This window comes from Anas acuta, chromosome 5 (genome assembly GCF_963932015.1).
Source record: "Anas acuta chromosome 5, bAnaAcu1.1, whole genome shotgun sequence".
Lineage (NCBI taxonomy): Eukaryota > Metazoa > Chordata > Aves > Anseriformes > Anatidae > Anas > Anas acuta.
Genome location: NC_088983.1, coordinates 55146994 through 55170149, shown reverse-complemented (window position 1 = coordinate 55170149; position 23156 = coordinate 55146994). Strand labels below are relative to the sequence as shown.

Genomic DNA, 23156 nt, shown 5'->3' with positions numbered 1-23156 from the left:
GAAAGTTTACTTCCAAACCATTTATGAATTAGCAAAGCCAACAGCAAAGTGTCAGGTTCTGAATTCCTAGCATCACTTTCTAATACCCATGTGTGCTTCTTTAGCTGTTTTTTATCCTACATAAATCACCACAAAACGCTTTTAGGATTTTCAATACGGATCAAATCCAGTAGTGTCCTTATCAGCTGTTTTTACTGCTCTTACTCTGACGTTGACTTACTGATGTCAAAAGCCCTACTTAGACTATTCATTTAGGAAGGGTATTTGGGATTACTTAAGGAAGAAACTCTTTTGTACTCTCAGCAATTCTGTTTTCTGTAACATTAGTAGCTACCTAGCAAATGTATAAAGGTATTAATTTCAGAAAGGAGTAACATTGGTAACATACCTCCATAATAATTATAAAAGCCAGTTTTGCAGCAAGAATGTGCCAAAACTGCATAGTGTGTAAATATTTCTTCTCATGATCTGGAGGATATCGATAATCTCTGTACCTGTTGAATAGAAAAACATGCGAAGGTGAAATGTCATTCAGTCCGAGACAGACTACAAGCTCAGTGACACTTACAGCCAAATACAGCTGTCTCTTAAGGAACCTTTTCATCTTGTTTTAAATGGTCTGTTTCCTTCTGCAGAAAAAGGTTGCCTCTCACGTTTGCTTAAACATCCCCACTCGCAGCAACAGAATATAGATGAGTATATGTGAAATTTTTATGCATGGCTTACTCTTTTTTTCAAGCAATAATCAAATAATGCAGGAATGATGAGATTTATCACACAATAATTGACAAATATTAAGTAAATCCAACAGATGTTGACAGATTACAAACTGAAATAACGCAGGGCTTAAAGGAAGCACTGACTGGAATTTGTGTTTTAACACTCCTCACATGTATAAATAGGATAAAAACTCCCACGTCTTTAAAACTAAAGCATCATAAAGCTGTAGCAACAACTTGATTTTTTTTTTTTCCTTCACCAAATCAAACTGAAATGCTTCTCTTTTACCACGGACTTCTCTGAAATTCTTCCCCAGTTCTTCTAGAAGCTTCTGAAAATTCTTATGGTAAGAAAGGACTGTTTTCTCTTTTCATTTTTATTTTTATAAATGAAAGTAGGATAGACCGCAATTCCAGAGATATTTAGTATGGCAACAATTGACTTCAAAGACTGCATCTTATTTTCAGCTTTGGAGTCTGCACTGCCCCATAATGATGCTTCCTTGGCCACTGAGGCATTGCAGCCTAAATACCTTGAAAATTCAGTTTGGTGTTGCAATCTTAGGAACATCAATCTTCACCATCACTCAAAAAAACAACAAAAAAAATACCAATAGCTTAATTAGCTTAAAAAAAAAATAAAAGCGAACCACATTAGCCATAAGAGTCTCTTAAAATTTTTTTCTTTTTAATTACGGGCATGATCTCTTACCATCTCAAACACTGCCTTTTTAATAGCTTAAATGCTATGTCTTACACTTCAGAAAGATAAGACATGATTTACTTTCTAGTAAGCTAATTAGATCTGCAGTAACTTTTCTTTTCTTACTATATTCTAAATAAAGGCACAAAATATTTATCATTATAACACCACCAACCTGCATATGACAAAATTTTCTGTGTTCGTTTTAGGCTTGTTTCTCTCAGGAAAATCAGAGATTAGAAACACTGACAAACTATTGTTTATGTATCCGGACATCGGTGAGTTGTCACTTTCAGAATAAGCGTAGTAGTAAACTAAACGAGGAATCATGTCTGATGTGAATGCAACAATAAAAGCCTGAAAAAGAATTTGGACAAGAAATTAAGCAAGTTCTACACAAAAATTGTGAGCAGATTCATAAAGGCTTTTTGGTACCATCTGTGGCATAAAACAGGATCCACTGAGCAAGGGTGACACTAAGAGGCACCAAATCCCAAATATCTTTTTCTCTAGAAGAGTATTCTGACTTCAAAGTCATTCTTCCCTTTCCTCTCGTTTACTAATTTATCAACTGCTTTATGAAATGCAGGACAGATTCCCATACTTTATCAGCCCTAAACTGAATCATCTTCTGTCAGCATTTACCACACTCCTTGGTGAAAAAAGAGATGCAGGTTAGAATTCTTCCAAGAAATAGACAAACTTGAATTCAGTGAGTGAATCAGCCAAGTTATTTTATAAAAAAAGGGGAGCCATTTTCTCCAGCTGTATTGAAAGAGTTAACAATGACTTCTGGCACATTTTGCTTGGAAGCACGAGATATTTGAAATGTTACCTTGCTACTTGAGGGTTGGAGATCTTTAAGGTCCCTTCCAACCTAAGCCATTCTGAATCTATACTTCAGCAATAGCTGGAGGTGGTTTTGTTGCCTAGGACATCTGCAGATCTGATACAGCTGAATACACTACGTTATAAAGAAGCAACTCTTTTGCCCAGCGGTCTGCTTCACATTACATTCAAGATGAAATACTGAAATACCATTTTGTTTCCAGTGTATAAGAAGTAACCTAAACCATCACCCCTATAGGGGCATCCAAAAGCAGCTGAACTAGCAGCATTCCCACAGAACAGGCCTTACAATGATGAGAGAGAAATGTTATCTGGTAAACAGACCTACTCCACCTCTCTTGTCCCTCATAGTCCCCTCTGGATGATCAGTGCGCTTCATCAGATTAAGATTCAGACTGGATTATACCATTACAAAATGCTGAAAAAAATTTCATGCGAATGAAAGATTATGGTCCAATGAAACATGGATGCACGTCATCAACACACAGACAAACCAAACCACCCACACAGTTGTATCCTATCTCCATAGGGTAGCATGTGATAAAATGAATACTGCTGATGAAGGAGAAAAAGTATTAAGCGATTTTTAACTCTGCCATAAAAAAGTCAAAGCTGACTTAGTGCAGTTAGCTTACTTACGTTAGTGACAACAGACAAGATGGCCATTCCATTCAGGATTTCTTGCCAAACTCCTATGCTATGTGCTTTCGCAGCCACAGGTCTTCTGTACTGAGTGGTTAATTTCCAGGAGTCTACTCGAATCTCCAAGATATTATTCATCAGAGCAAGAAGCGGAGCCAGAGGAAAGGATGCCACAAAGAGCGTAATGAATCCAAACTGAATGACTGCAAGGCAGAAAAGACAATCACTAACACCTGCCCCTAGTAGAGCACCTTTGGGATGATAACGAAACATTCAACTTGGCCCTTACAGACAAATGGCCAACTTCTGTCAGGCTGCACAACAAGTTTCCTCTAGCCCTGCCCAAAGGGAAGTGACAAACTGCCCCAGTCCCAGGCCTGGTCTCTTAAGGCTGCAGCACCAAAAGGGAAGGGAGATTCAGGTCCTGAAAAATGGTGCTGCCAGCAGTGCTGGATACTAATGCTTTCATGGTGCTGCAGTTCTATTCTCATGAATGGCAACTAGCTGTAGGGGAAGGGGAACATACTCACACATCAAATTTCTGAACCATGAGAGGAGTTAAAAAAAAAAAAAAAAAAACAAAAAAACACACTTTTTTTCTTTTCCTGCAGTTTGTGCAGATTAAGTAAAAGCCTAAAGGGTTTCCCATCAGTTAGACTTTTAAATAAGAATAAGGAAATACTTCTATTTTTATCACAACCTTACCTCCACCTATTGTTAATGCTTTCAACAAAATATTAATGCCAATTTTCCACTGGGGAGTCTTAACTTAGTTTAAGAATTGTAAATAAAATACATAAATGATCACTTTAGTCGTTACCAAAATGAAAGAAATCAATTAACAGGCATGACTAATGAAACTGATTGTTCTTTGAGTATGAATTTCATGAGATCACAGCCCTTCATGAAACATCACCAAGTGTACAAAATGACAATAATATAGCTTCACTAGTATTGTAGTCAATCTCGAATACTTAAAATTACAAGGGACCCCTTTTGAACCAATTTTGTCTGTCTAATAGACAAGTATATATGTATGCATGTGTGTGTGTGTGTGTATATATATATATATATATATATATATATATATATAAATATATATAAAAGGTATCCTTTAGATTTAGTTTTCTGAATTTCTTTTTCTAATTTCTCAGGGTTTGTAAACTAATTTCATATGCTGATCCTGTTTGCATTACCCCTGAAAAAAAACTTTGTTACTTGCGCTCCCTCTGCTGGCCTACTGGACAGTATCACAGCATAGCGCAAACTAAAACTAAATGGATTCTCTCTGATCTGGTTGATAGATCTCACATCCGCAGCATTAGACCCCACAGCATATTTGGCATTCATCCCATGCTTTGAATTTCCACTGACATCAGCTGATAATGTGCTTGGGAACAAGAACGGGATACAGACTGAGACAGCTGGCTGTACTAAGAATAATGTTCACCATTTGAATGAGTGAAACAGTGTTCACAGTGTTTCTATGAAATTCTATCTGCATTTGAAGATGCAGAGACAGCTTTTTTTTTTCCTCCTCCAAACTGGGCTGGCCTATTTTATCGTTTCCAGCTATTAATCCCTTACTGTTTACCATATGAAAATGGTGCCATCAACCTTCAACAACTTTTCTCTTAAGTGTCAATACAAAGTGCCTTGTCCTCATTCCAAATGTGTATTTTTAAACTTACCCATTTCTAGATATTCATAGAATAGGCCCAAGGCTCCAAATGTCTGCAGATCGTGGTCCTGCTCCCAGCGACTATACAAATTTTCTGGATTATTTCTGGCTTTCCGTCGTCCCCACCAGTTACAAATCCAACTGCACACGCAGAATAAGTTAATAATGAGACAAGTAGATCAAGGATCCCTTTTTTAAACAAACTCCTTGTTGCAATACATTTTTACAAACATTGCTTTCAAAAAAGGAGGCAAAAACCTTTAAAAAACAGTCTACTTCCTATGCAGTTAATTTGCATAGACTATTTTTCATAAATTTGTCATATGGAAATGCTCACTAGCCAACACTTGTTTCCAATAATTTCCTCTGTCCACAGCACAGGTATCTCAGTATACTCAGTGTAAGAGAACTTACGGTACAATGGCCTCTTGGATATTTCCCCAGATCTGCTTGCCAGCCATGACTATGGTAAGCTGTGTCGTCAATTCAATCAAGCAGCCTGCAGGATCACACTGATAGAGACAGATTGGAGGATTAATGGACATGAATAACTGACATTAGCCAGATAAAATACATCTTACTGCTCTATAAGTGAATGAAAGGAGAAAAGTTCTTAAAGATTATTAAGACAATGCTTAATTTTCACCTGGACTGCCGGTTAAAATAACCTTTTCACCAAGGCTGTTAGAGAAGGACATTAAATGCTCAACATGCTTGATAAAGTGCATGCTAAAATGTCACAATCAAGAACTCCTACCTCTTCATTTCGCCAGCGATTGAACATGTATGTGTATGCACCTGGGTAACCAACAAACTTCCCTTTGAAGAATGCCACATAGAAGCAGGATGAATAGTAGTTGACAAACTGGAACAGGAACATTTTCATAGTGAGCCTGTTTTCATACTCCATATGAGTTCTGGGAATCTCTGTGAAACCAGAAAACAGTATTTTATTTTCCTTTATGCCCTTAAAAGGGTACAGTTTCATAAATACTTATCACCCACAGTGCCTTTACATCCCAGAAGAAATGTAAAACAAAAACAGCCCTCCAAACATAGTTCAGCAGATGAAGCACCTGTCCTCAGATACCCTACCCTTAATTACAATGCAATGTTCTGAGTACGCAGGCAGGTGGAATTCCTTCTTGAAATGTTTATTGGCTTCTTGATACTATCTGCTATCACTTGTGCCTGTTTCTGAGATGAAATATTTGGGGATGCTACATCTCAAACATCAGCTAGCAGGGGCTCCTAGAGTATGGTAATTCTAATGTTGGCAATGCACAAGATAAGGAATATTTTTGCATTGTGGCAGAAGAGTATGTTACAGTACTGCTTCTTCAACATGTAGTATGTATGCAACTGAAATTGACATCGGGACTCCAAATTACGAAACTCATAGTGGGGGAAAGAACAGGTGAGGATACAGGCTGCCCAGGAAAGTGGTAGAGTCCCTTTCCTTAGAGGTATTTAAGAGATGTGTGGAGGTGGCAATAAGGGAGGATGTGGTTTAGTTGATGGGACTCAGTAGGTCAGGCTGATGGTTGGACTTTGTGTTCTTGAAGATCTTTTCAAACCTAAATGCTTCTGCCATCTTGGTGGCAGTTAACATCATTAAGACTTGGCTTAAGATTTGACTCCCTCCATAATCACATTTTCCATCATATTTACCTTTTTAAGGTATCAGAGAGCCCTAAACACAGTATTTATAAAACGGTAACATGCAACCAGTTTAAGCTGGAAGAAAGGGGAAGAAAATAAACCACAAAAATTGAAATTCCTATGAATTGGTCAGGATCTGGCAGACACATTGGCCTCACCTGCCCTGTGGTACAGTTATTTCACATCTGAGTAATGTTTTCAAGTTTGGTGTAAGTTTGCACGACTGAATAACAGGCAGTATTTACTAGGATCCTGAAACCAGGGCACTCTGGAGGATGCAGTACTCAGAAAGGTAAGGAGGTCTTCCTAGGATGCAGCTCATGGAGGTATTTTCCTTGTCAGTGGGTTGTTCAAATGCTTACATCAGACACTCAATGTCCAGAACAGAAGAGATAGGTTGTACATGTTTGTCCAGAAGCATAATCCGGTCTAGTCATTTTTTCAAGAATTTACGAGTTAAGGGAGCTAGAACAGACATTCCTGACAGAGGTAGTCAACATTTCATATTCCTATCCTCTGCCACTTCTCTAAGCCTTAACTGCAGGTTCCTAAAGCTGCCGTAGGAGGGCGGCAGTTCCACAGAAGTAAATAAATGACTTTCCCTCTGCATCTGCTAACTGCTGACAGGGCTGACAGTTGGGAAATCAATCCTCCACCCTTCGAAGCAGGAAAACAACATAACAGCCTTCATGCTCATAAATCGTGCCTTTCAAGAGAAAAAAAAAAAACAAAAAAAACCTAAAGATTTCTGTTATTTTTGCTAGGGGCAGTTTTACTTATTACTTGTTCTGTTTTTCCTTGGTCTAATTAGGCCAAGTGAGGTAAGCAATACACATCTGAAATGAGATGGGCCAGAATTAATCAAAATGAAGCCAATGCAACATCCCAGTAAGTTTCTCCAACACACACTTTCCAATTCTTAATTCTACTTGTAAAATGTCATTAGAAAAGATCACCCAACTGTTTTTATGGCAGCTGTACATACCGCAAATATCCAATAATTTTCAGCTCCCTACATGCCCCATTCCTGCTGAATATTCTGTGAGCATGGCTTCTTCTCGTGAAGCACCTAAAAGGCCTTGTATGTATAAATCATTCAGGGCAAACAAAAAAATACATAGGAAGGTCCCTAGGGAAGGACATATCCACCAAGCAAGCAGCAGTCAAACAAAACCTGTCACAAAACTAAGATCTTTCTGCATCTGCCTTCCAGCAGGCTTCTCCAGCTCTGGAGCGAGTCTACTGAAAATAATGCTGCCAATGGCTGTATCCACAATGACACATCCTTGGCCCAACTGCTTCTCAACCTACTTCATCTCTGCCATGAATCTAACTCCAAATTTGTAAACCCATATCTAAGAGGTGTATTAAAAAAAAAAGTGAAACATCTACACTGCCCTATCCCCCATTCTCCTACTCTCCTTTCTCCCCCCAGAGTAACAAACATGATTATTTCATCTTTTGTCTAGAAACAATGTCTGTTGAAAAGCTGCAATCACTTCTTAAGAATACATCCTCAGGATTTCTCATTGAAATACTGGGAAGTCAGGACATTTTTAACTCTGTTTGGTGACTCTAACGTAACGCACAATGATTTTTTAATTATATTCTGAACTGTGATCACCTCTGCCAGACTAGTTTTAATATATGCAAACATTGTAATACAATAAAGAAGTTTATGGTAACTATTCAAATGCAAGGAAAATGTTTAGCATGGCCATGGATACAACTGAGTTATTGTTGCTAACCACAAATACATGTCCAAAATTACTGAGAACCCCTAGACAGTTGGACACGATTGTCTTTGCAGGTCCCTTCCAACCAAAGCAATTCTCTTCTAGATAGCTCCAACATCTAGCCATTCCTTCAGAGTTCTGTCTTCATTTACACTGCTTACCCATATCAGTAATCCAGATAGCTATTCTCTCATATATGAAATTCAGTATCATGATGATGACAAAGTTCAGGCAAGAGGCTGTGACCGAAGTTGCCAGCTGAGGGGTCAGTAATCCACTGATGGGCTGCAGAGTTTGAGCGTTTTCCATGAGGCTGGCAAAGGCAGCATACACTGCAAGACGATACACAATCACAGCTATCATGCTAGCTATGATCAGAGACACCTAAGGAAAGGACAGAGATGTCAGACACACACCTCGGTATAGCTATTAACTCATGCATCTTTTGAATTAAGTCCATCAACATGCTTTATACTCTAGATTTTATTCTTAAGGGTTTAGCAGCACTGGAAAGCAAAATACACCACAGGTAAAACACACGGTTATATTACACACATTAAGGCCACGATAATTCTTTTGTTAACAGAAGTAAAGCAGACATTCAAAAAAATTGTGCAGAAGGATACAAACTCAAAAATGGAGATGGAAAAGACAGGTTAGATTATATTGTCCACCCTGAAATTCACTCTACAGTTATTTCTATAAAGAAATATGTTGTAACTTCATTGGAGTGAATAATATATTTTTTTCACCTTTACTGCACATTTTTTCCACTGTTGCTTGGTATTGGCATATAAGCCAGAGAACAAGTAAGCCCTATGATAAAATGTCACATCAATTTACTAGTTAATGACAGATTTTCAAGGTTTCTTATCTTTGTCCACTGAAGTGAACTGCATTTTGCATGACCACAGGAAATCAGCAGGACAATAATCCAAGGGAAGCTAACACATTAGTGTATGTGTTAATGCCATAATTAGTGATGATCAGTAACTGTGGTAAGTGTTAATGGGATAATTTAAAGAAGATGCTCACCCAGAACAACACTGTAGTTCCTGAGATGCAGAACCGCACAGCCTGGCTAGTTAGAGGCAAGTAAGGCTCCATCTCCTGAAACAGTCAAGCAAGCACAGCATAGTTCACAAATCCATAAACTTATTCCAACATCAAGCAGCACACAGAGCTCTCAATAGCTGTGGGAAAGTGACCACATCCAAGGAAAACCACTCACAACCCCTCTCTCTACAAGGGCAGGTATGACATCATTTTGAATGTGCTGAACAAAAAAAATTCCAAAAAGATCAGGACGAAAGTGGCTGTAACAATGCTAGAAGTCAAGACAGTACCTGGAAAGAATGGTTAAACCTTTGCAAAAATCAGTCAGTAGCTGAAGGAAAAAGACCAACTGCTTCATTGCATGAACAGGGCAGAACTGTAATGCTAGGTCAGCTGCCGTACAGCACTGAGTTCAAAACTGGACTGGTTTTTAACAAATCATTTGTGTCAGGGTTTCTTAATGATCATATAAGTGGATGTACCATGCTTTTCCACACAGCCAGAAAGCATTTTCTTCCACTCCTTCAATATACTTATTTTTGTATTGAAGAAATGGCTGCATTCATTAGTTGCCAATCGTTGCTGCAGCATCAGGCAGCTAGGTCTTACCCAAAAGAGTATTCCCACATAGCACAAGAACAGTTTTCCATGTTCGTGAAAAGTTTTCTCTTTTGCAACCAATTCTAATTCCTAAAATACCAGATCACATGTTAAGAAATGTTTATTTCAAAATCCATGCCAATAGAAAAAAATTAGTGGCAAGTTATCTGAATTTGATAAATCTTTGGGCCAGGGTACTGTAGCATACTTCTTTTCCTCTTGGAGTAAAGAACTTGGATTGCTACAGGCCAGCACAATATCAATCGTTCTACTGTTGCTTTTTGATGGCAATATTCTTTAGCTAATCATCAGGTTGATACAGATGTGACTGTTACAGGTGTAATTTGCTGTACTCTCATGCGAAAATAAAATATACTGCCTATATCTGCCTAGAGTATACTTATTAAGCACATTTATCAATAAATACTTTAGCCTCTGATTATTACAAGTTTTTTTTTTGATTATGGCAAAAGTTTGAGGCTATATCAATAGAACCATAAAAACAGCTGAAGAGAAGTTATGAGCATAGATATCAGGTGACTTTAAATAGGCTCATAATGTCTTATACCTATTATGCATTAATAAATATTTATGTTCTATACTAGGGAAAAAATATCTTGCATTCTAGGCTACTTGAACAGTTTTCTGCTTTGGAACACAATACAGGCAATAATATGCAATGACTGAGTAATTTTGAATGGAATGTTATTTATTTAAATAGAGATTCAACTGTAATCAGCAAAGGCAGATTTTACTTATGATCTAGTTAAATAGTTCAGGATGGTATCATCACTGTAAGGATGATACCAATACAATTTTAATAGCAAACGAGATATTAATTCAATCCTGAAGATGGCAAATTTCTATTTCTGTGCACCTTGAACCTTGAATCATGGCCAGGAGTAATTTAGAAATAGTTTTCTGGTAGAAGCAAAGCTAGCCTTGGAACGCAAGAAACTCAGTGACCTGTATCCATATCATCTTACCCAGTCTGCAGAATTAATTTTTTTTCAATTACTGTTCAGTATTATGTATTATCTAATGAAACGGAATTATGCTAAGGTGTGGCTAACCTGTATGATCTGCTGTAACTGGGCATTGATAAAGATCATTGCTAAACCCTGCTGCACAAAAGCTTCTGAAAATCTACCAAGGTAATAAATGTGTATGTCATAAAATAGAGGATTATGCAGTCACTGAATTTTTATGGCAGCTGTTAATGCATAGTTATAAAGCACAGAACAGTGCACTATCTCAGTCTTAGGTAAGAAAAATATATCAAGGTCCAATTTCTATTTCTTTCCTAAATCAATTCCAAATAAGCCATCTGCAAGATCTGCATGAATTTAGAGGGAGAATGGTCTCTTCCCTCAAGACTGTTACACAAATGCACCTAACCCATGCCATCTTGGGCTGCCATCGGCTGTGGCCAATTCACCTCATCAAACTACAGGTTTTGAACCCTGCCATATGTAACCACTGCTCACGAGACAGTCTATCACTCCCTTGTCCTCACACAACCGCTGCAGTATGTTATCTCAGAGCACGAGGGCCCTGAACTGCCTCTGTGATTCCCTCTGCTCTTTCCTTCCACTGCAGCTGAACCACTGTGGTTCAGTTGGTTTTTCTTACTGTGCAGTTATGTAAGAAAGTGGAGGTTTTCAACCTAAGCATACACAGGGAGGCAAACTAGCAAGTAGTATCTGCAAACTAGCAGGTAGGTATCTGTTTGCAATTAGCTGAACTAGCTCATTAAAAATTAGGGTTTGCCTGAAGATATTTTCCTGAGTTTGCAGAAAACAACACCTTGGCAGAGATGCGCTCAAAATCATAGTGCTTCTCCTCTAAGATCTGTGTGACTACAGTGTACAAGTTGCTAGTATAAGAACACCAGCATTAATACTGCATGTGCAGAAGGGTAAGGAGAGAGGAAAAAAACTTGTATATGCTAATTTTACTTCTCGTATCTCCTAATAATTAAGTAGACAGCCTTGAAAGACAGGCCTACTGTTTATAGAACAATGCTCTGGCTAAGATTCTGTTTCTTTTCTGAAGACTGGGTCACCTTATTATACTCATGACTAGTGAAAGCAAATTATTTATAGACAGTTCAAGGAAAAGCAAGGTTGATTTCAAAATACTTCAAATTAAGGTGGTAGATGTTGTATTGGAATGCAACCGATCCCTAAATTTGTCAAGCAGCTCCTTAACTAAATTAAATGTAAATTAAGAAGAGTTCAATAATGTGGTTAATTATATCTCTAATAGATTTCAGACAAAAGTCTTCAGCAACTTTCATTTCTCTAGTGTTTGCCAAATAACGTGTTTGTGTGCCAAAAGAAAAAAACACAACTAGCCACGCTTGCGTATCTTTAGATTAATAAGACTGCTCTTGCAAAGGAGTGAGAAAGGCTGCTTTTAAATGTGTGAAGATTTCAGCCTGATATCTTGAAGTGTAAAGAACACCATACAGATGGTGAAAGATGTAAACTCCACCTCTGTATTCCCGATTTAATATATCTCTTTCCCGTGGAAATTAAAATCATTAGAGAATAATTAATGAAGATTATAAACACACCCCAGAAGCAAAAAAAAAAAAAGTTCTCATTTACTCTCTGTCAAAAACCTAGACAACAAAGACATCTGCAGGAAGACAACCACGGTCTAACGGGACGTGCCTGTCACATGCAAGAGGCTGATGTACTGAGAACCCGCAGTTACTGGTAACCTCAGACAGGAAAGCAGTGCAGCTGCACTACGATGGTGCTGTGCCCTGAAACACAGGGCTGTTAGCTGCAGGACTCACTGACGATAACAAGGCTATGCTGCTTTCAGCAGCTAACACACTTTTCTCTCACCCTAGTAATCACCAAGCAAATGCCTTCAGTGAGAAAACAGTGTGTTACCAAATGCTGCTTTGGTATTCAGTGCATTCAGTGAGGCCGTAGAGGGTGTATCTGGGATCATGTTCTACAAATGTAAGCCATGCTGATTGCCATGACAAATGTTGTGTGGAGATCTAATAGCTGAGGGCCTGCCTTACTCCAGTAGGGAAGTAGCACTGCTTATATATCACACAAATTTTTACCTAGCAATTAGATACAGAACTCAAGCACTATCAAAATTATCTTTTGGTACGTAACTGAATTTGCATTCATGTCCACTCAGGCAATGTACACTACCAGTAATCTACATTACCTGAGTTACAGGATTCTTCTTCTTTTGGGTGCATTTTGCCTCATACTCTGGCCTCAGCTGGAGTTGTTGCTGTTCCTCTTCAAAATCAACCAAATCCCACTCATATTTCAGTCTAGCTTGCCGTCTCTTCCAAAACTCCAAGAAAAGCGTAACTGCAATTTGGAAGTGTTAAAGTATAGTTTTAATAGAAAAGCAAATAATTTTATGAACCAAGTTAAACTTGGTTCTACATTGACTCCTATTCTGCAGTCTATTATTTACTCTCATGATGTGACCCATCTATTTTTAATGACTATTGCATTTCAAAGCTAAGACCATAACACAGATTAATTATGTTAATTAATTTAATTCCAGAAATGGATGAAAAGGAAGGTGCCAAGACAGAAAAAGGCTATTTCCATGGTTATGACAACCATGTTCAAGTAGTTTTAATTCTCATATGCAAATAGCAATACACAACTAACAGAGGAACTGTGATAATTCAACTAACTGCTTGCACATAGATGTGTAACACATGAACAATTATTACAAATCAGCAGAATTGTTTTCAAGCTGTACATTTGAAGGATTTGTTTTGCTTTTTGATGATTGTTTGATATTGTGATCATTATAGAGACAGGGAATGTCTTATGCTTTTCATGGTCAAGAATTAGTTTAGCTTAAGTTTGTTTTTAAATATTGGAGAGAAATGATTTCATATATAAACAACTATAAAAGTTATACTATTACATGATGCTCAAAAGGCCTATTATAAACTACTTCAAAATATAAACCTTTGGTAATCTGATGGCTCTTATTTGAGCTGGAGAGACTTTATGGTTCATACAATCACAGGAAACCTTATCTTGTGCAGTTCTAAAGTCTTTTGATGGTACTTCCTGAATGAGTAATCCATGCTTAAAACCAAGAAAAGCTGAGGAAAACAGCCATACAAAATCAGCTTATTCAAAATTGTTTTGAGATATCTTTGAAAAAGGTTTTAGTTCCATCCTTTGATAACACATACAAGAACTGACCTTCCATTCGCGCAAATGCCTGTGTGCATTACTGAAAGCACTGTATCCCAGCTGAAGATTTAAGTGTATTTCATATTCATCTATTTGTGTGTGTATGTGCATATATATACACACACATGTATTTGTGTCTTTTTTTTCACTTTTGCATCTGAGGCAGAATGTTAAAACGAAGCCATTCACCCTCCCTTCCTCACACCTCCAGTGTCCCCAAGCAGTTTGGCCAAGATCTATTTATTACTTAACTTAAAACTCGTTAGCAAATGTACTCACCCCATATGCCCATGAAAATTGCAAAAAAAAGAGTCGCCACGTTGTCAAACAAATGGGAATACTGCAACAGAACACATAGGAACAGTTCAGTAACAAAACAATGTTGATCAAAAATGATCAAAAACGAGAAGTGGCTGAAGAACCCAATACAGACCTCTGAGGACTCGCAGGTGGTGTTTAGTCTCCAGTACTCACACTCTCGGTCACAAAGAGGACACATAATGATTTCTCCTCCAATTGCTGGGTCACAGATTTCTTTGCTGAGGACAAAAAAGTTGCACAGTGTCTGTTTTTGTAGCATCTTAAGAGCTATTACGTAAAAGTCATTCCCCAAAAAAGAAAAACGTCCAAGTTGGATTTGTTCAAAGCTCAGTATTTACAGCTTCACAGAGAATATGCTAAGCCTTGTCATTATCAGTGGTGTTAACTTGTAGTCAGTCAGGGCAAGCCATGTAGAAGCAGCTGTTGCAAGAAAAAGAACGAGCTCTTCGCTTGGTATGGGCTTTCTGATTTGTTACTGAAAAAAATCAGAGGTGTGTAAGGAGCTGTACAGCACTTGCACTGCTTTCAGGTGACATACAAGCCACATTATTTTCCATCAAATTAGTAATGTGCCCGTAACACCTTTTCTAAAAGGAGAGGTGTTAACTTGGATATCTTTAGTGTGACTTGTTATTTCAATTTAACGACTACACAGTGAATTTTACGATCCTTTGTATACTTGAACACGTATAGCAGTATTCACAGGTCAATTCTGAACATAACTTATGTTTGAGACACGTAAGTCTCAAAATGGCATGATACAATAGAATGGGTGCAGTGATATTCTGTGTAGAAATGTAGGTAAAATGCCTGTTGCTGAATTTTAATTTATAAAACTAACTTTTACACTTAAAACTCAACATTTTCTCAAATCCTTATAAAAAACAGTAAGCTATGAAATATCACACCACATCCCTGAATGTAGTAAATCTTGGGATCCTTGAAGAAACAAATACAATATTTATTTTAAAACAAGCAAACTCTGGCTTCTGAGATAATTGAGCCATCTCTGACAGTAGAATACTGCTGATCTGTACCACACTCATGCTTTTGGTAGTCAGTAAAAACGATAACCTACATAGAAAGGCCAATATACTACTCTGCAAGATAGATTCCAATATAAAAGCATAAGGCAACAATTAACACTTGGGAAAAAAGAATTGAGATACGTCAGTGGTATTCTGTAGATCTTATGTGTTGCATGGAATCCTATATAAGAAGTTGTTGCCAAACTGCAATAAAATATTGCTTTTCACCTGCAAGCCAAGTCTTGCTAGTTAATAGTTACCAGTTCTACACAGGCCGTCCACCACTGTTTAGGTCAATACAGATAGCCAAAGAATAAATTTGTCCGCTTTGAGTATAAAAATTTGTTATTTTTCTACATGAACGATGTTTTCATACTGCTTAACTTTTACCATTATAAGCCTAGGAGATTTCAACATTAAACTTACCTGCTCATATTTTCATCCATTGTAAACAAGCCATAAAGAAAGCAGATTACGCCAACAACTGCTGCAAGGAATAGCATCTCAGTGTAAAATCCTAGCCAGGCAAAATAGATTCCTATCTTCTCACCGTAGTATTTCCTGAATACAACAAAGAAACAAAACCACAACCATCAAAACTGAGTAGGGGATACAAAGCACGGTTTTAAACTGCAGTAGAACAAACTATCCAGAATCAATATGAAACAGTTGGCAAAATTCTCAGGTAAAATAAGAAAATCCATGGACGTACGCTCATAAATATTATACTGAAAGCCAGCTGTTGCAAGTCATATAGGTTGAAAGAACAAAACATGGTCTCCTTTGAAACCCAACTCCAGCAGGAAACTCTATCTTCTCTATCTTTAAATCCTTTCCATAGGATAAAGCAAAGCAAGATTTACTTTTTTTTTTTTTTTTTTTTTACTGATCACATAGTTAGAATTAAAGAGTAATTTATCACAGGAACAAAACTGGTTGTGTAATGGAAGTGCTAACTGTAACTCATGAATAAAGCAATGCAGTTGTTATATAATGTGAGTTGAATTCATGAAATGTTGGGTAAGGTTAGTTTCAATTGTGGTTTAATGCTGAATTAAGAGTCAAGCTTCAGAAACTGATTTTATCTATATGTTTTCAGAACTATGTTGAAATTTCCAAATTTCAAATCCATTTTAAAATATTGTGGCAGATATTTATGATGAAATTCAAGATATTCTTTATATGTCTTCATCTACATCTAACTATCCGTAAGGTATCTATCAGGAGTGCTGGCTAGGTTGTATGAGGCTTAATATGCAGCACAGCACATTTCCATTTGCTAGTAAAAAAAAAAAATATGCTGTGTCCTCCAAAGTCCTACAACCTAATTATGTGTCCAATTCTCATCAGATCTTCATCTTAAAAGTTGTAAGAATTTCCCAGCCGGAAACATCTACAAATCAATATGAGCTTGTATTACAGTGAACACCAAATAAGTATGATAAAACCCATATGATATTTTACCTGATGAGATCCAAAGGCTGCTCTTTGTAGAACCGTAAGAAACGGGCCCACTCCATATACAGTGTGTACCTCTCATTGTCACAGTTTGGATCACTTGCCTTTTTCCAGTACTGACACTGTGAGCAAATCAGAGGAAAGGCAAAACAGCTCATCGACAGATTCAAACACTAAATTGAAAGAAGCGATCATTAATAATGATATACACCTCTTAATTTTGTGCCAGTTAAGATAATCTAATATTCACTCAATCACACTTCGCTTCAGTACTTGAAATAGCAACCTCTTCATATATGTAATGTTTTAAGATAATACGCATTTTCGACATGAAGTTGACCTGTACTATGTAGCCACTCATGTTTTCTTACACCAATGTTGCGCTAGTACAACACTGGCACTGTGGACTCATTTGCTCCAGTAGATTACTGCAATAAATGGTTCGTTCCTTTACACTGGTGTAGCATATGGAGCTGCAGAAATTCAAGTTTCTCTGAAATAGAAAACCACTGTTTAACTCCTGCTTCACTAAAAAATGATGTAAATTTAAATTCTGTTTTCTGTAGTTCAGAATCAGGCTTTCAATATAAATTCCACTGGCAGTAGCATTTCACGGAGGGCTGTAAACTAGGGGGCTATACATCAAAGCTGGTTCCAGTCTCTAGACATTGCACTATAATGCACTTAGTGCTGTGTTTTTTGAAGTTGTAATGCAAGGAGGAGCAAAATGAAATTCTGACACTAATTGACTTCAGTAATGGTCATCACTGTCACGTATCTACCCGCCAAATACCAAGGAAACATAGGACCTTGGTCAGTTTCCTAGAAATTAAATGGCATAAATTTACCAGTTTCTCATAGCGTTTTTAATTTTATGCCGTAGAACTCAGCTGTTTAGAAACATTTGGAAGTTCAGTTTGTGATCTTATTTTTCCTTTTTTTCTGAATGCTTCTTAATCACCAAGAAAAGCATGCAAATTGGTTTTTAAGTAGAAATCAAGAAGTAACACAAATCTTGCATTCTCAAACTATTTTAAAGTATTAAATAGTTTGTCAATGATTTGTAAGGCTATCTCATGATTTGGGAAGTTTGTCTTACAATTTAAGGTTGATTGTATGAGTATAGAAAAGATAATTGTACAACTACTCTTTATTACCTGCTTTTTGGTACTCCCAACACTATGACGTACTTTCCAGCAGCAGTACAGCCTAGACTCTCATCAGCTGAACTTATCCCCTGTAAACCTACAGAATGTCCATTTATCCTTTTTTTCTTTTTTAAAAAGGGATCTTCCTAACATTTTACCACATAATCTGTATCATAAACATTATAGTATATTCCTGTGCATTAAGTTTGCTACAAATTATGTGACTGACTTTCAGTTACACCCCAGAAACTCATCTGTAGGTAGAAACATTTCAGCACATAAAAGCCAAACGGTGAGGCTGGCAGATATTTCTTGTGAATTGTAAAACAGAATCAATTACCAGGACAAACTGAAGGGTTTGAGTACATTTTCATTTCTGCTGGAAACGGCAATGTCACAGTAGGTAAAAGATTAAAACATTGGGAAATGCTCGAGGGAGCTGAAAGCTAAAATACTTACATCATGAAGAGGATATGCAGCTGAATACGTGCCATTATTTAGCAGTCTTTTAATTCCAAACTTTTTCTTTCCTTCTTCTGTTCCATATGGACAACGTGTAAGAATATAATTAACCTGAGATTTAAACACATGAAATTCAATCCTTTCCTGCTTTAAGGCTACTTAACAAAACCCTACGGTGGCCGTGCACTGTGTATAATCTGCAAGAATATACAAAGGAAGAAGTATTTCTTCACAAGGCCTGACCCTGTGAGACTGTGAAGGGCAAACCTGCCCAGTAAAGTCTAGAAGATCCACTCTCACAAATATTATTTCAGCATTCTAAGAAAAATGAGCAGATATTGTGGCTTCCTCGTATTTACCCACAGAGATAACACTTTATATACTCCTTCCTTGCATGTATATTCCTACGGTCAGTGCAAATCAACTTGTAAATGGAAGTAGACAAATTCATGTACGTACTATTCTGTTTCTCATGGATGGTGAGAAGAAAGTGCTCTCATCGTTAATGAGGTACAGCTCCTGCTTCTCCTTGCTGAACGGTGCAGTGAAATAATCCGGCTCAGGGTGCATCACCTTCTCGGGAAGCCTGAATGGTGTAAGCATACAGTCCAAAGGGTTCTCCACCATCGAGGGAATATCATTTTCCTTGATGGGAACTTTAATGTTCAGCACTTCTGCGTATGTGATCAGAACCTCCCATGGGGCATGGATCTTGACAAAATAAATCTTGCCATCTTCAGATTCCTGCCCCGGAAGAGTTAAATCTGACATCAGACTACACTGTGCTTTATTGAAAGATTTATCAGAACACTTGTTATACACAATTTATTTCCTTTCAAATATTTTTCTAAGCTTTCAAAAAAAAAAAAAAAAGATTTTCTTCTTTAGGACTTTCTTTTTTTAAACACTGAATAGCCTATCTGGGTGGTTGACTGAAGACACAAATAATCTGTGCACTCCTAAATGCTCTCAAAGGCTTTTCAGACTACATTTATCTTGTACTCTGAGGCTTGAACACACTCATTACATTCTGAGTGCATTCAAAATGCAAGGGTTTGCTGCGCAGGCCTGGCCACTTGGCAATCCAGCTGTCCTTCAGGCCACCGTGGTAGAATTTAAAGTTGCTCTGTTTCCTGGAGGGGGTAGTTTTCATAGAGCAGAGTAGATCACACAAGACTACTTGCAACAACATTCTATCAAGAGCTGCAATATCTGTTACAGCCTTACACCTACGATAAGGAATAATCTTATTGCAGGCCTCACCCCACAGCGCATGTCCTTGTAGCATTGCTCAGCATGTCACACACACACACAGAGGAGATAACAGCAATCATATTTTAACATATTGCTCAATGAATCTCCATCTGTGGATGTTACAGAGCCTAAATTTCATCAAGAAGTTATTTTGCTCCACTCAGTCTCTGGCAGGAAAAAAAAAGGTGCTGACTGTCAGCACCCTCAGTTCTCCACTGACAAAGTAAAACAATGACACTAATCAACCATCCTGATGTTGTTAAACCAGGGTGCATCCTCAGTGTAATTACAACAGCCAGTGAGCATGTGTTAATCTAGTCACCGAATTCCAAGTTGTTAGCTGAGATTAAACCTAACTATGAACATACTTCCTATTTACACAGTTTAAGCGAATTCACAGCTATTTTGAAACTGCTTTCTTTTTGTTATAAAATCGAAAGCATTTAGTTCTTCCTGAAACAAAATACCTTTCTTTAGACAATACTTAAGAGCCTGCCTGGAAAAATAACTCCAATAGATACATGTACCTTTTTTCACTTAAGCTAGTCACGCTCCATGAAATCTGCTAGAATCTCATCATTTTTCTAACAAGGCAAAGTGCTTTATGTTTAGTCATTTACAGGTTTCTTTAGTACAAATTTTTCTTGAGATGCCTTTTTATTTGTTACCTTCTTGTCTTCTGTTTCTAGTTCTAAACCAGCCTTCTGCAGATTGCTCTCAAATTCTTTTCTTCTTTCCTGCAGAGAAATAAACGCACATTACTCACCCATGAAGTCAGTAACTAACTGATAGTGACTGCGGGCTTCAGCTCCTTCCAGGGATCCTGATAAAGACCCCTTTACTCTACACAAGCTCTGTAAAAGCAACCAGCCCAGCAGACACAAGCCAGCTGCAGCACACCAGTAGACTCTTAGCAGCACAAGGGGAATTGTGCTGACCCACAACACCAAACTTACGTGTTTGTTAGGAATAGGCTCATAAGCTGTGCCACCCTGGAAAGCTGACAATTCAACTCTGGAGCACTGAGCATTTCTGAGTTGTTAGGAGGGTTATTATGACAATTCAGCAGTACTTCTAAGAGAATGGGAAAAACTGGATAAAAAGATAAATCCTGGAAGCATTTGAGAAGACTGCTCTATTATTGTTTACAGTGACATCTCGTCACCAGTTTAATGACCCTACCCGTTGCAGATGTTCAGGTACCCCTTACAGACCATTCAAGCAGTATGCCTCATCAACTATTTAGCTGTAAAACTAGATAAGAGTACAAAATCACCACGTGTAAGCCCACATGTGCTTAGTCTGTATAAAATCAGCATGGACTTGCGGCAGAGATAAGGAAACCCGCCTGTGGCAGTGTGTGATGGGTGCATGACCTCTGAGGCTGATGCCAAGGTATCCTGCTTCAACTCTGCTTCTTTGCCAAGTAATCCCTACGCAGTGTCTTTAGGCAAGATCTCCTTCTCCTCCTTCTCTGCAGAACTTTTCCTCCTATTGGGAGACTGAATTAATTTCCTTTTAATTACATAACATTTGCTGAAGAACTGCCAGAACAACCACAAGTCATACTAAATATTGAGCTGTATTAGAGAGCTGTATTAGAGAGCACTAGCTAGACAACCAATTGATTTCTAGCTAAAACCTGCAGTGATGTGTGACACGTTCTCTACCATAGCCTTATACAACACACACCAAGAAGGAAAAAAAACGAAGTCTTCAGCCCATTTTATGTTGCTGTGTTTCTGTGAGAAGCAAGCTGACCTAGTTACATCAGAGTTTGCATGAACTATTCAGATTAATGAATACAGACTGAAGAACAGGTTTAATGGCCCTCAGATCTACGCTAAAATGTGTTGCTGTATCTACTGTGTTACTGGCATTGCATTTTAACCTCTAACATCCAATTTTGCCAAATATCATTAGTTATTAAATTAGACACTAACTTAGATGACCTCCGGAATCATGGTGACTCCTGAGGCGTACTGAGGCAAACACAATTCCATGTATTTCTTTTAATTAATCTATCCCAGAAACCTGCCTATGTGTACCTTATTAACACCAAAGAACGTGTTTGCTGACCTGCTGATCTAAGAGAAAACAATACAACTAGCAAGTGATTTACAATTACATTCAGAAGTGGTATATAAAAGCTGACATTCGAGTCTTGTATCCAAAGCTATGTGCTGTCCTGGCTTACATTTTCTCCAAACAAAGCACACTGCCATGCATTCTTGCCCTGGTATATGTTGGAGGAGATCCAAGCAAGTCAGCCCAGGGGTTCTGTGCCACCAGATGCTCACCAGTCAGCTCCTCCTTGATCTGTGCAGCCCAGCAATAGACAGAGCCAAAGGGTACGGCCCTGATTACTGAATTATTCTTACTATTTATTTAGGATGATAAATTGAACTGCTCCAAAAGAAATTACGCTCTTTTTACCACCTTGCTCTCATCTCGTAAGCCACCTTCTCTGAAAGACGTGAATATACTGTACTTTGCAGCCACTTGAAACAGCCATCTTTAAAAGCAAATCAATTTGCTAGAAAAACAAACAAAACTAAAACATTACTCCCCTTTCTTGTCAAATGCTGTATTTCTTCATATTGCTATGAAAGGCTTACATTGGACAAAATGTACTCTTGGCCCAGTGCCACTTTTTGTGTTTTTAATATATACACATAACAATTGTAAGCTCACTCCCTCAACCCTAAAAAGCCACACTCGGGGCACGTTCTTGGGATTCCACTACAGACCCTGCCCTGCTGTCACAGGGGGTTGATGGAAGATAATCCCATGATTAGGCCAGTGATAGTGGGCTCATTCCCCTCCCCACATTTTGTTTAAATACAGTTCTTAAATCTCTCAGAAGCATCTGCAAAAGGCAGAAACCATATTTTCTGAGACCACTGTGGCCCACAAAGGATAGTGGGGGATACAGCCTTCACCTCTCCCAGCACGCTGTGGCTAACCCCCAGGCTGGTACAGGATGACTTTGCCTTAGTGCATGCTTCAGCACAATGAACCCTCCTGATAAGATTAACAAAGCAAGATCCAAAGTCCACCAGCACTAATATGCCCAGTGCAGATGCATCACTAGATAATTAGCTACTCAAGATACACAGACAACTGTTCCAGATCTGTTCCTTGGTAACAATGCTGCTATTGCCAGTACAAATAATCACTAAACAGAAAAATAACCCTTTTAAAGTATTCAACACTTTGCTTAGTCAAACCCGTGCCTCCCTCCTTACTCTTCCCCTCCCTTCAGGTAGGCAATGCCAGTCTTACAAAAAGCACATCAGGATGCTCAGCCTTCTGACCACAGCCTCACATAGGGCACTGGGAAACAACTACCACCTGTAGGAACAGCCACATGCTGCAAAGCACCTGTGAATTCTGCACCCAGTTGCACTGGGCTCCTGCCAGCTGGCACCCAAAAGGGCTGCATAGGGAGCAGCCCGCACCTGAGCCTGCTGCAGCTGCTGGCTCCCTGGCTTTGGGCTACCTGGTGTCAGAGCAGCTCCTGCTTTCTCCCAGAGACGCTGAAAAGCTGGAGGTGTCTAGATAATGTCTCTTTGTGTCTCCGTGTCCCACAGGGACAGGTGGAGTCTGCTTCCAGTAAAAACAGAAAGCAA

The 23156-nt window shown here is 38.3% G+C and overlaps 1 protein-coding gene and 1 long non-coding RNA gene across 16 annotated transcripts in view; one reads left to right on the top strand and one right to left on the bottom strand.

Annotated features, from left to right (window-relative positions):
- ANO5 (anoctamin 5) overlaps positions 1-23156 on the bottom strand; it is a 54112-nt gene that overhangs the window by 3792 nt on the left and 27164 nt on the right. For 13 of the 15 annotated variants that reach the window (XM_068684946.1, XM_068684949.1, XM_068684952.1 and 10 more), the window contains 16 exons: positions 20193-20261; positions 18730-19014; positions 18268-18381; positions 16667-16833; positions 15629-15763; positions 14287-14392; positions 14133-14193; positions 12847-12998; positions 9028-9102; positions 8154-8376; positions 5352-5521; positions 5009-5106; positions 4605-4735; positions 2911-3116; positions 1598-1779; positions 389-494 (listed from right to left, as the gene is read on the bottom strand). In XM_068684946.1, the coding sequence (XP_068541047.1) occupies positions 389-494; positions 1598-1779; positions 2911-3116; positions 4605-4735; positions 5009-5106; positions 5352-5521; positions 8154-8376; positions 9028-9102; positions 12847-12998; positions 14133-14193; positions 14287-14392; positions 15629-15763; positions 16667-16833; positions 18268-18381; positions 18730-19014; positions 20193-20261 (2280 nt within the window). The remainder of the gene's footprint in view (positions 1-388; positions 495-1597; positions 1780-2910; positions 3117-4604; positions 4736-5008; positions 5107-5351; positions 5522-8153; positions 8377-9027; positions 9103-12846; positions 12999-14132; positions 14194-14286; positions 14393-15628; positions 15764-16666; positions 16834-18267; positions 18382-18729; positions 19015-20192; positions 20262-23156) is intronic. The other 2 variants (XM_068684956.1, XM_068684958.1) reach the window with 1 other exon arrangement.
- The window catches only part of LOC137857856 (uncharacterized), a 197891-nt gene that overhangs the window by 162280 nt on the left and 12455 nt on the right, over positions 1-23156 (top strand). The window lies entirely within an intron of this gene.